Source organism: Dermacentor albipictus, chromosome 4, assembly GCF_038994185.2.
Source record: "Dermacentor albipictus isolate Rhodes 1998 colony chromosome 4, USDA_Dalb.pri_finalv2, whole genome shotgun sequence".
In the NCBI taxonomy this organism is placed as follows: domain Eukaryota; kingdom Metazoa; phylum Arthropoda; class Arachnida; order Ixodida; family Ixodidae; genus Dermacentor; species Dermacentor albipictus.
This window is the reverse complement of record NC_091824.1, coordinates 79,548,678-79,561,027: the sequence shown is the minus strand read 5'-3', so window position 1 is coordinate 79,561,027 and position 12,350 is coordinate 79,548,678. Positions and strand designations below refer to the sequence as shown.

At 45.4% G+C, this 12,350-nt stretch overlaps 1 protein-coding gene across 2 annotated transcripts in view; it reads left to right on the top strand.

Moving 5' to 3' along the window:
- The window catches only part of Txl (Thioredoxin-like), a 44,994-nt gene that overhangs the window by 13,615 nt on the left and 19,029 nt on the right, over positions 1–12,350 (top strand). For both annotated transcript variants that reach the window (XM_065445927.1, XM_065445928.1), the window contains exon 6: positions 10,873–10,951. In XM_065445927.1, the coding sequence (XP_065301999.1) occupies positions 10,873–10,951 (79 nt within the window). The remainder of the gene's footprint in view (positions 1–10,872; positions 10,952–12,350) is intronic.

The window sequence follows — 12,350 nt, the reverse complement described above, 5'->3', positions numbered from 1 at the left end:
CATTTCACCCCTCTATGCCTGTTCGTTCTCCCTGACTCCTCCCAGATTTTATTTCCCTCTACCCACCTTCTCGCTGGCCCTTTCGTTTCCGCTAGCTGCAGCTCGGGTGCCTCTAGCTTCCCTTTTTTTTTTTTTAAATATAAACCATGGCCGTGGCGGCAATCAAGCATTCCCCTCGTTTCTGCAATTGAGTACTCTCGCCATTTCGCTTGCACACAATAGGTATGGCGCCGCGGATTGACCCGTTCACTCTGCGGACCGTCCAACCATAGAGCCTGGTGGTGGTGGCGGTGGGCCGCTCGTGTGCGCGCGTCTGTTTCGTGTGCACGCAACTGTTCACAAGCATCAGCCCTCAAGAGCCATGTCAATTCCCAAGGTACAACACTGCGGAAACAGAAAGCACTCTCTTTTTAAGAAAAACTAGAAATTTTGAAGAAAGTGGACGAGAAACCGAAGAAAAAGCACGCAGACCTCGCCAAGGAGTTAGGCCTAGTGCCGTCTACACTATCAACCCTTGTTAGTTGGCGCGACCAAATCATGCTCAATGTGCAGCGCTTTGGCATCAACAAAAAAGAGGCTAAAACTTCCCATTACGGCAAGTTAGAAGTTCTGACACGGTTAAAGAAGTGGCAGCAGCTGGCGTCAGCGTTGACAGTAAAGTCCTATGTGAAAAAGGCGCACTTTCGCTCGGCATAGAAGATATTCAGGACTCCGGAGTATGGGTGCACAGGTTTAAAGGAGTACTGACACAAAAATTTTCTATCTATTTTTTTTTTTTGTGCTGCAATAGGTACCTAATGACCCAGTAATCACTGCACGAAAGATCATTTGCTTCAGAGCAGGACAGGTAATTATTTGGAGTCTTGTTTGTAGCGACCAGTCAAAGTTTCGGTTTCAGAGAGCGACAAGATGGGTCAAAAAAGGAATGTAAACACAGCTGGGCACATAATCGCACAAAACTATGACGTACGCACGCCAGCACGCTCGCCGACGTGCGAGCTTCGTGTTGCTAGTACGTCTGCTACGCCTGCACGTGCTTTACTATGTCCTCACCATCATCGTCGTCCTCATCCGAAGCCAACGGCCCTTGCGACCTGTCCGCAGCTCGTAATAAAGCACCTATATTCGTCAACATAATCAATGTCTGGACATTTATGTCGCTCTTAAGTGACAATACAATTAGTTTTCCAGATGCTGTTGATAGCAATGAGAAAACACGTTAGCCAGGCGAGCCCTTTCGCAGAGATGATTGCAGTGGTGGCTGCGCTGACCGCTTGCAAGTAAAAATCACGGCAATGATTTACTATTTCGCACAATGTGCATGTTTTATAACATGCACACTTTTGAGGTCACTTTACTCTGAGTTATTTCATGTGGGAAACAAATTTTAGCTGATTTCTTGTGCTGCAGTCAGCGGTGAAAAAAAAACACCGGGGCTATCGGAGCGGTGAGAAACTTGCTCGCAGGGCCCGCCCCAATGGCAGCACAAACTCGTGACGTAGTATTTTCTCGCTTGTTTACATTCCTTGCTTGATGTCGATGTCGCGAGGTGCTACGTTTTGCGATTGGCTGCACGCACGTGTACTTTAAAACTGATTTTAAATGTTCTAAGCCATATTCGCGGTTATATTTTGCAGATGATATGTGTGTGTCCTCATAAATCGATCTCGCACTTTAACTCCACTTCGAATTTTTGTGTCAGTACTCCTTTAAAGCCAGGCATGGCCTTGCCTGGAAGACTGTCTGTGGTGAAGCTAAGAAGGTCGGTGCCTCCACTGTTAAGGATTTGATGGAAGCAAAGCATTAATTGAGGGCTACGAAGCTCAAGACATTTGCACCGTGGACAAGGCTGGACTTTTTACAACCTGCAGTCCGAGAAGTCTGTTTTAAAGGTGAATCCTACCAGGGTGAGCAGAAGAGCAAGCAGCACATGACTGTGCCGCTCTGCTGCAATGCCGATGGACCGGAGAAGAGCAGCTGGCGGTCATACGCAAACCACAGAAGCTGCGATGGTTATCTTGCATCTATAAAGCTAACAAGAAAGCATGGATGACATCATCACTGTTTTTGAAGTTTGCTACCTACCTGGATAGGAAGATGTCTAGTCAAAACAGGAAGATTGTTTTGATTTTAGATCAATGCCCAGCATGCCCAGAAGAGATGATGCTGCAGAGCGTGAAAGTTGTATTTTTGCCAGCAAATGCCACAAGTCACCTGCAGCCACTTAATGCTGGCATTATCAAGTATGTCAAACATCATTATAAAAGCTTGTTGGTGCGACGTCTCTTGGTGAAAATTGACCGCAAGGCTGCAAGCCTGCAGATCAATCTTCTGGATGCCCTACACTTTATTGCAATGGATTTGCATTGTGTGTCGACTACGACAATTGCCAGCTGCTTCAGCAAGTGTGGCATTTTCAAATGCAGTATGGCCACCTCTTCACAAAAACCAGATTTGGTCCAGATTGAAAATTGAGATCTACTTGGCGTGGACTGGTCTGCTGACTTCGTGACCACGGATGATGACCTCACAACTTGCTGTCTGTGAAGTGTTGCAGACAGTGGGGATGATGTGGACACATCCCAAGTTGTAGTCGCAAGCAGCGATGTCGAAGATAACTACAACGGCTGCAGTGATCAGCCACCGACAACAGCATAAACAATGCACCCACTTGACATTCTGCGGCGTGCGGTTGTATCAGAGACTGTGCAAACATGTCCGCTCAGGTCTTTTCTTTCCAAAGTTCTTTGCTGGCTGACCTGGCAGAAAAGAAGATGCAGGCGGACATCCGGCACTTCTTTCCATGGAAATAAATGCCCTGTACATGGGCTTCTGTTCGAAAACTTATTTTTTTTTCTTTTTTGGTGATAAGAATTTTCGGATGGTACGAATATTTTCGCCGCCCCTTGAGATTTGTGTTACCGATATTCCACCATAACAGACTTTTCTTCGAGCTATAAATTGTAGTCAAACTGTGCCCAGCGTTTTCGTTTATTATTTATGTACCAACACATGCATCTGCTGCAAAGGTACATAATTTTCATTGTTGTGATACATTACTCACATGAAAAAAAAATGGTTTTTCAGTACTGCACTATTTCAAAATAACGAATTAAATTCGGTGGTTCTGCAAAGTTCGTTGTAATGAGGTTATGCTGTACAACATTGAGGTTTGCACACCAACCAGGAAAGTATGTAAAAACATAAGGAAGGAAGCAGTGCAGACAGAGTTTTGTCACTCCATTTTTTACATGCAAAGCCAGTTAAGTTTCGCACTACAGTCGCCTGCAACAGCATTACAGTAGTGACAGCAGCTGCAGGGAGCTGACAGACGGGATGCAATTAATTTCTAGCGTGCAAACAACTCTGCATCTTAGGGAAGTAGGACTCATCTTTGGCAATATTGGTATAAAACAGGAAAACTGCAGTTCATCTATGGGCATCAAATGGGGAAAGGTGACATGTTATTCAATTGGTCATTAAAGCAAAAAAGTCTGTTTGATGCAGTCCTGTTTGTCCAGAGTCTATAAGGTGGAGAAAATGATTATTAGTAGCGAAAGGGGAGGTCAAACATGTGCATCTTGAATTCCATGCACAGATGCACCACTGTATCACCAACACCAGGGTGTTGTCACCGACTTTGTTGTATTTCTTGATCTTTCGGTTGTTCTTGCACAGAAAATGTTCTCAAATCTGGCATGTTAAGCCTTTATACTTACATTCGAGCGGAGTACTATGATCCTCAGTTGATGTTAGACTAGTACTAACAAAAAGCAAACCTTGTCATAATGGGGAACATTGTGAGTACGTGATACTGTCAATCCTGGATATATCAAACTGTGTTATGTCGAACAGTTGTAAGATTCCCTTGGAAATTCCATGCAAAAGTACAGCACTGCATTAAGCATATTCAGAACTCCCATTTGCCCCATATTTGATATATCGAACACTGCCGCACTGTGCCCCTGCAAGTTTGCTCCTCCTATCACTCTTGCGTCATCGGAAATATTGATGCCAACAAAACAGCACTGTTTTGGCAGATACTGTCAAGCAAGGCATTGACTCTGAAGGGCAGTACATGCAATTGAAAAATGAGCAAGGTGCGTGCCTCAAGCTGAGGAGGGCTAGTGCAGAAAGTTTCTTACTTGCGCACCACAATTGTGGACTTGCTTTAATTAGCTTCATCGCAACAAAGCCGTGTGATGCGTTGAAGCGTACTATTAGGGGAAAGAATCAAATGTCGTGCAGTGAAGCATACTACCTGTGGCCATTTGTTATCACCACCTGAATACAACGTCAATAAGCAAGTCAGCGAATACCACAACGAAAGCATAAAATTTGTGAATGCTTCGGGTTTTCGGTAACGTTTGGCAACAATGTGCAGTGACGCATCATGTGCAGATCTCGCATATGCAAACGATACACGTGCTGGCTGTGCACTTGACTGCTAGCCACTGTCATTATCAGCGAGATTGGGCATTGTGGTGATAATGGCTTCAGCTCTGTTATCTATACACTGAAGGAACACACTGCTGCATGGTTCGTGTGTGACATTCAGTGCATGCTTATGAATCATCTCATTGTTTATATGCACGTATAATAGGGTGTTCCTTTTCAACATTAAAATGTTTTCTTAGTATCACTGCCACGCTGCCGATTCGCATCTCAACCTCTTGCAGATAGAACTTAGGTAGAACTGTGTCGTGTAATCACACTGTTGGTCACTTTCGGTATGGTGCACGGACATACAGCAACGCATACTTGCATAGTATTAACAGATCAGTGGTCTGTAAATCTATCTGGACACCAGATGGAGATGACGTCGCATAAATGTGCATTCTCACTCCAATTTTTTGAAGTGCTCGTCATCAGCACAAATGCATTTGGAGGTGTACTGCTTTCAGATATAGACGATTCCTCTTGTTGAACCTAGTTTTTCATGGCAGTTTATGTTTTCGATACAATATTTCAAAATAACAAATGATTTTTGTTGGTCCAGAAACATTTGTTATACCGAGATTTCACATGAGTTGTACACTTGAACCTCGTTACAATGAAATAATGATTGTGACAGTGTAAATGCAATTCCCCTCTGAATTCCCATAGACACCCATGCACTTAAAGACTCGCTTTAACAAAGTATAGTGAAACCTCGTTAAACCGTAGTTGGCCGGAGCTTGGAAAAAGTATGTACTAACAGTAGTACTGCTTAACTGAAATAGCATGAGATTACTCACTTACCTGTCAAAAATGGAACTCGAAGAGAGTGTGATAAAAGGGGAAAACAAACTTGCTGTATTTATTCTCTTCACGCTATTAAGTGTTATTTTTGTTTGATGCCTCGGCGACCTAGCAGCGATGACAGCAGCCTCAAGCTTACTGAAGCTGTGAGCCAGCTTTTCAGCCAGCCCCCTCTTCTCGGCAAACACTCTCATGGCAGATTCCTCGTTGGCATAACGTATTCTCCATGCGCGCGCGCAATAGCACTGCAGAAGTCGCGGGGCGTCTTTTTCATTGCTGTGTGCTGTTCTCGTCGCGACGATTGCATTCATGAGGCTGGTGCAACGCGCAGCTTCAGCCACTGTCGGGCATGAATCGCCTGTGCTGTCGCTTTCTGTGTCGTCCTCATCACTGTCGCTAGTCGACACTTCGGCAACAACAGAGGCAGCGATGGCGAAAAGTCGAACCTCGTAGCGGACATTTCTTTGGGGTCGCAGCAGCGCTGTCAAGCAACTTATTCACATTCCAAATGCCACACACCATACTCGACAGTCGATCCCTGTCACGTGCCAGCGCCGACTTCTTCGTGTCACATTCGATAGCACGAATAATGTCTAAGTTTTCTTCCATGCTGAGCAACTTATTCACATTCCAAATTCCACACACCATACTCAACAGTCGATCCCTGTCATGTGCCAGCGCCGACTTCTTCGTGTCACATTCGATAGCACAAACAATGTCTAATTTTACTTCCATGGTGAGCACCTGGCATCTTTTTTATCTGAGCTTCAGGTTGACGCGAGTCCTTGGTTGCACGATGCCACAACGCTCTCTGGCACGGTGCCGAAATGATGTAAATGTTGATGTGGCTTCACACGCAAGTGCACAGGGTGCTTGGAGGCCGTTGTTCTGATCTCTGAGGCTTGTTGTTCTTCCGGACCACCTGATAGAGACGACGCACTGCCGTGTTTGCACGACGAAATGTGGCAACACTACATGTTAACCAGTACGTACACAATAAGCTGGTACGGTTTATACGGATACAAAACACATTACGTTCAATGGCCGCTGAGTTGGGGATTTGACTTTACTACTTTTAAAATGAAACTACTGTTTAAGCGGGTATGCTTTAACGAGGTTTTACTGTAATATTGTCCTGCCTATGGATATGATGAACTGGATTCGTCTCCAAAATTTTTAAAAAATGCCTACTGCTGCGCACAGAGCATATCACTTTCTGTCAGATTCGGCACTCGTTCGGCATGACAGTTCACAATTCCCATGTCAAATACGCTGTCAAGCAACACTGCTACTTGTCACCCCCACGTGTAGCTTTGCGCACAGGAACTCCACACAAGCAGCAACTCATCACTGCACTTCTCTCTCTCACTGCGGCTTGTGGCTGGCAAAGCTATGCACACCTTCCGAGATCGCAATCTTGGGGCCACGCCTAGCTGCAACAGCCTGTGCAATGCATACTTCCTCTATTGGTGTGCCACATATCAGTGGTGAAAGGGGGGAAGGCGGGAGATGGAAATTCAAGACGATGAGCAAAACGAGAACAAGGTGAAAGCGGGGAGCCAACGTTTCGACAAGTGGACTTGTCTTTTTCAAGATGACATATGCTTTCCTTGGCACAGTATATATAGGTAAGGTTCTTCTAAAGGGGAGAAGGGGTGAGGTGGGTGGATGTGGCAACAAGCAAAGGTGTGCTAGTGGCGAGGGTGTAGAATTGAGAATAAAGGAGTGCTGTGCACAAGGCCGGTGACACGGCTGTCTGTCATCCATGTGTCAACAGCGTGTACAGCAGCCCTCTGTTACTTACTTTGCTGGTGGTCGGGGGGCTATCGTGTCTCTGAAAGAGATAATAGAAGGAGCGGCACAGACCGGTGCCTGTGAAAAAAACAATATATAAAGAAATACTTGAATAGAATAAATAAATAAATAAATAAAAGGAAAGAAAGGAAAAAAACACTAAGCAACCAAACTAAGTGTTGTTGTCAATAGCTTGAAATTTAGCATAGCGAATATATTCTAAAGCTCCCTTTAAAACGTTCACGCCTATTCGTTGCAATGTCTTGAATTTGTGGATAAGGTAGGCACCTCTGTATTTTCTTCTTTGTTCAGAACGGAAATTTGACTGTAAGATGTTAAGCTTAAGTTCATCAAAGCTATGACCTGGTTGCTTGAAATGCTTGGTGACGGCTTTGGCAAGTTTTTTAGCTGTGTCTGCGCGATGCCCGTTTAATCTGACATTCTTTGATTGAGCCCATGACCACCAGCGGAGCAATCAATTGAGGACTGCCGTGCATGCCATTGACATGCCAGCTGACACAGGGCAGTTGACACGTGGCTGACAGACGGCCTTGTGCACAGCACTCCTTTGTCCTCAATTCTACACCCTCACCGCTAACACACCTTCGCTCGTTGCTGCACTCGCCTATCTTACCCCTTCTCACCTTTAGAAGAACCCTACCTACATATACTGTGCCAAGGAAAGCATATGTCACCTTGAAAAAGACAAGTCCACTTGTTGAAACGTTGACTCCCGCTTTCACCTTGTTCTTGTTTTGCAAATGCCAGTGGTGTTGCTTGTGCGCTGTGCACTAAACCAATGCCTCCACTTGTCTCTCTCCCTGCGGCACACCACGCAGGCTGGCACATCTGGCCTCTGAGGTTGCACTGTTGGAATGTTGAAGGCCACAAGCCAGTCAAGTCAACTTGAGACAGGCAGTAGCGCCATGTGGCCATGAGAGAGCAGTGGACCAGCCTCGTAGTCAACATGTTGCGTTGTGTGCCATGGGCTGCTCAAACAAGACAGACTTCGTTTGCATTAAAGCGTGCTAACTGTTCTCTTCAACCGTGTTGCCATTTCACCGGTCTCGTGGCAATATGAACAAGCCAAGTGGAAAGTGGAATCTGAAAAGGCCATCACATTAGAACAGAAGAAAGTTTTTGCAAAGACTGTCGTGTCAATTACTGAAAAGTTGCGTGTTGCTCATGCAGGAGATCCTTCTGTTGTTTTAATATAATATCATTGCATACACAGCAATGTAGCGGGCCGCAGAGCCCTTGTTTTCTTTGTGTGTTTAAAGTTGTGTGAATCATTTGGCATATGTTGCAGTACAGGAAAGTAATGGATATAATGGAAGTAATTGATATAGCTAGTTTTGGCTCCCCCTTCAAATTAATTGTAATGAGGTTCCAGTGTTACATTTAATGGTGGCATTGCAAACCGTAAACTGTATTGCATGTTCTCTGGCCAACGAAGATCCACATTGTGATTATAGAGATATGTTTGCAATCCCAGGTACGCTCGGACATCGTTTTAACGAAGTTGAAGGGGGTGCCAAAATTACTTTGTTATATCTATTGTTGCCCTTTACTGCTGTACTTTATGCCCAATGAAGTGCACAACTTAAAACATGCAACGAAGGATACGGCTTCATGGCCTGCCAAACTGCTTTGTGGCCAGTATGCTATTAAATTTAATAAAACAACAAGAAAACAATCTTCGGCATGTGCAACCCGCGATTTCTGAGCACTTGGTGCAACAGCCTTTACAGAAGCTGCTTTCTGTTCCAATGTGATGGTCTTTCACTTCCGCTTTCCATTTGGGTCCTTGAGATTGTCCTTAAACCGGTGAAATAGCGATGCTGTCGAAGAGAACACCTACCATGCTGTGATGTGAACAAAGTTTATTATGGTTGAGCGCTGCGGGGCACACAACACAGCAAGTTGACTATGAAGTTGATCAGCTGATTCGCTGCTCTCATGTGACCCGCTCCTTCACAACACAGGTGTACCGGCTTGTCTTGTCTGGCTCGTGGTCTCCAAGATTGCGCCTGCACAGTCTTGGAGGTCATCCGTGTCTAGCTGTGCGAGCATGTGCAATGCACCGCAGTGTGAGACAGAAATGGGGGCATTTTTGGTCTTTCACACCGCTGCATGTAGCCGCGCACAAGGAGCTAGGCATGGAGGATACTTTGTGCAACTAGACGTGGCTCCAAGATTGCAGTCTCAGAGATCACTCCTAACTTTACCAGCCTGTGTAGCGCACTGAAGAAGTGCGATGGCACGCGTGTGGTGAGAGAGACTACTGTTGCTCGATGGTGCATGCAGTGCAAGAATTTCGAACTGCCATGCCGAACGAGTGCTGAATCAAGCGGAAAGTGATATATTCGGCGAGCTAGAGTTGGGTATTTTGGGTGTTTTAAGACAATTCTAGTTATCTTATGTCTATTGGCAGGACAATCTTACTTCGGAGGTTTTAAGTACATGGATCTCTGTGGTGATTTCGGGGCGATTTGCATTTACTTTGCTCATAATTTAGTTACGACAAGGTCCTTGCGTGTGGGATCTACCAATCTAGCTTAACTTTGGTTCTCTTGCAGGAGAACCTGCCACCAACAAATTTTCAGTGTAGTTTTGTCTAGCATGAATTTATTCATTTCATGCTAATCTTATTATCCTGAGTATAAAATGCTTACCACAGCTCATTCATGTCACATTGGTCGCACGAAACACATATTGGGGGGAGGGGGAAAACTGGGAAAGCACAGGCTCTTTCTTGGAAGTGCAGTCATTGAGAAGCCATAAACTGCGCTAGAACAAACATTGCATATCATAATCAGGAGTAGCTGCAGACCATAGACTTGAGACAGTTGCATAGTGGAAGTCTATCCTACCTATCTACAGTTATACTTGCCGTGAAGAAGAAGAAGAAGAAACTTTAATAAAGAATAGTCCGGCAGTGCTTGCTGTGGTGACCTCAGGTGACGGCTCGAAGTCCTTGGACTCGAGCGGCATCTTCGGCTTGCCGGACGGCCCAGAGCTGGTCTGCCAGCTCTGAACTTCTGATAGCCGCCTCCCAGCGGCGGCGACGCCTACGGAGAAGGTCCCCGGCGGCTCCCGCATCCGGGGCGGCGTCGGGAAGAAGCGAGCTCGAGCCTTCTCCCACCCTGGCAACGGCCGCGATTATGGACGCGTCGCTAACGGAGCTGGTCTGATTGCCGTGAAGTTAGAAAGAAAACTTTATTTGAACAACACCAGCACAGTGACTGTACCTGACCACCACACAGCATTGATGTCCTGCCAGAAACCCAACATCCAAAAGATGCATGTGCATGCTTAACAAGTGGTTTGGCACAAATCCATGCGTGGGTGCTAAAAAGAGCAGCATGGGCGTGCTTAGCACGTCATAGTGTAGTGCTCGTAGAAGCTCAATTTTGGTCTCAGCGAGTGCCGCAATTTGTTTCGAAACTTTGATTGAGAACCTTCCAGCATTTGGGAACCAATGAGTACTTAATTAACGTAATTATTTCAAATATCACCTACTTTCTTCTTCTTTATCAAGTTTGACAGTTCAGCGAATTCAGTCTCATTGCAAAACGGCAACCGAATTCCATAGCCATATCAGTCATCTACTGGCAATTATCCAAAGCACCATCAGTTCCCAAGCACCAAGGCAGGTGCTACCCCTGCCTGGCTCGCTGTCTCGCACTATGCTCGAGTGTAACATAACCGTGCACACCACACACGCCACAAACACCTATTCTGAATTGTTATGTTTCATGTTTTTCAGATTATGGAACATGGTAACCCATGTTACCAAATAGGGATTTTTAATTCTTGCTTGTTGACTTCATGCAGGCTCACTGGTAAGGACGTTGAGGAGGGAGCAGTCATGCCTCTGCGTTTCGTGAAGTTCCAGAATGTGCAGAACCTGCAGGTAGGTCGTCTCCTGGTGTGTGTTACCTCAAGGAAGCAATGCAGGATGAAGCAATAAGCAGTGGCTGAACAAAGAATGTCACTGGAGCTAATATTTCAACAGAGGGACTTGTCTTTGTCAGGGCAGCACCAACTAACCAGTTAGCACAGACCACGACTATAACAAGGCATCTGTATACAAGACTTCTGATGTAATAGACCACTCACTTTATTTGGTCGTCCTATGCTAGGCTCATAAAAAAAATCTTTGCTTTTCACTGGTGCTGGTGCTTGCACTTGGGTTTCGTTACTTCCTACTCACATTATATCTTCTGTAAATGTGTAAACGGTGCCTAGAGAGCACAGTGCATCCTAAGTAGTGCCAGTGGCCATGCTAGCAAGCCTGGCATTTTCTTCCTTTTGTATTAAGTCATTAAGTACATATAGATTAATTTTAGGGGTGTCTTAATAATCGAATATCACCAAATCGAATTGAATACAGTCACCAATGGATTTTTTAGACTCCATAAATTCAGACTTGTTGGGTATTCTGGGCTTCTTAAATGCACCTTCACGGTTCCTATAGAGCTAACGCATTTTCGCAACCAATTTTCCAGACGAATTTAGGCCATAAAGTTCGATTTTCCAAACTAAATCGCTCATTCCGAGCCACGCTACCAGATCTTAGGGGCCTCCATGTTGGATTCCTCACTGGCTTGGCTTCCAGTAGTCTGCTTTATAGCCTCCAAGATTGGGAGGTGCACACTGTGTGCCATCATCTCGTCTCGGAGGCCATGCCCGCTCTTCCTTAGCTAGCAGATCGCTCCAGGGGTTGGCACATTTTTCTTTTCTCTTTCATTTTGCAGTCAGCACAGGCATCATAATCACTTAATGCGGGTTCAGTTGCTATTGTTCATGTGGTGTGTCCTCGGAGCAGGTGTGTCTCGGAGATGTCGCATTTTTGTGCATGTTTGTGCGGCTTCACATTTGTGCGAGCGGTGCCACCTTCTGTGCCTTCGCAAAAGCCAAGTGGTGCTAAGGAATGTGGCTTCTTTCTTCATTCTCCGTTGGCGGAGATCGCCAATGCGGTGACGCTCTTGCAGAGACGACATCACTCTTGTGCAAATCCAAGCAAATCTTATCGCCTCTTTGTGTAGTATGAGACAGGGCATTATTTGAGATTCTTTTAATTCACTCTAAGCCTAAGACGTTTTCTTTTTTGGGGGGGAGGTGGGAACGAGTTTATTAGGTCCTTGCGAGGTCCAGAAAATCCGTTGGCGACTGTAGGAGATGGTCGAATAATTCAATTCGTGAATTGAATATCTGCTATGCAATTTTTCGAATATTCAATATATTCGATGCAGAGACCTACGCAGTACTGCATGTTGCGTGCGCCGCAGACCCCTTCATGCTCGACGACA